Source organism: Fulmarus glacialis, unplaced genomic scaffold, assembly GCF_000690835.1.
Source record: "Fulmarus glacialis isolate BGI_N327 unplaced genomic scaffold, ASM69083v1 scaffold24327, whole genome shotgun sequence".
Taxonomy (NCBI): Eukaryota; Metazoa; Chordata; class Aves; order Procellariiformes; family Procellariidae; genus Fulmarus; species Fulmarus glacialis.
In genome coordinates this window covers 700-1,718 of record NW_009221598.1, presented here as the reverse complement: position 1 = coordinate 1,718, position 1,019 = coordinate 700, and the positions used below count along the sequence as shown (strand labels likewise).

General features: G+C 59.6%; 1 protein-coding gene across 1 annotated transcript in view; it reads left to right on the top strand.

Moving 5' to 3' along the window:
- The window catches only part of CDK10 (cyclin-dependent kinase 10), a gene marked incomplete at its 3' end in the record, with an annotated part of 1,879 nt that overhangs the window by 172 nt on the left and 688 nt on the right, over positions 1–1,019 (top strand). Inside the window, exons 2-4 of the mRNA XM_009581184.1 lie at positions 1–99; positions 256–337; positions 769–836. The exon at positions 1–99 is cut by the window's left edge and continues 3 nt beyond it. Coding sequence (XP_009579479.1) covers positions 1–99; positions 256–337; positions 769–836 — 249 coding nt within the window. The remainder of the gene's footprint in view (positions 100–255; positions 338–768; positions 837–1,019) is intronic.

The window sequence follows — 1,019 nt, the reverse complement described above, 5'->3', positions numbered from 1 at the left end:
GCCCATCAGCAGCCTGCGGGAGATCACCCTGCTCCTGCAGCTTCGGCACCCCAACATCGTGGAGCTGAAGGAGGTGGTTGTAGGGAACCATCTGGAGAGGTGAGAGTCCCCCGTCTGTCCTGCCATTGTCTCCTGCCCTCTCTGCCTTTCAGACCCTTTTCGGTCCCCTGAGCCGTCTCTCGCGGCATAGACCTGCGCTGGGACACTGGAGAGGTGTCCTGGGGGAGGCTCCTGACTGCGTCTTGTCTACGACAGTATTTTCCTGGTGATGGGCTACTGTGAGCAGGACCTAGCCAGCCTTCTTGAGAACATGCAGACGCCTTTTTCAGAGGCTCAGGTAAAAGTTGGGCTGAGCTTTAGGTACATCACCCCTGAGAGGGTGCTGCCACTCCAGCCAAAACACACTGGCCACCAGCATGGACTCCCCAGACTTTGTGATCCCTGGATCTTGTGCTGGGCTTCAGCAGGGCTGGGGAGCACCGGGTGAGGCCGTGTGGGGAGCAGGGGCTTAGCTGGCTCTCACAGAACACTCCAGGGACTTTCCAGGCTGGGTTTTGGGCTGGAGCAAACCGGCAGGGAAACAGAGCTGGGAGAAAATGTGCCCCAGACAGCCTGTGAGCTACTTCTGGGAGGACATGGGGACTGAGGCACTGCAGAGCAGTGACAGATGTAGCAGACCACAGGGCACCCGAGCGAGTTTAACCTCCAGGGGTTTGCCCGGCTGGTGCTGCTCTCGCAGAGGTCGGTGCTCCTGTCCTCTGTCTGCAGGTGAAGTGCATCATCCTGCAAGTCCTCAAGGGCCTGCAGTACCTTCATGAGAACTACATCATCCACAGGTGGGAGCAGCAGGACGGCCGCGGTGGGAAAGGGGATGCGGGGAGAAAGCGCAGTGTCTTTCGCCTCCCATGCCCGCGTCTTGCGAGCAAGAAGCACCGCGTAAAGTAGCTGTGGGCGAACACAGCTACTGTGTGGGAGCGCTGGCGGGGCAGGGATGCCACTGGGTGATGAGATTTGCTTCT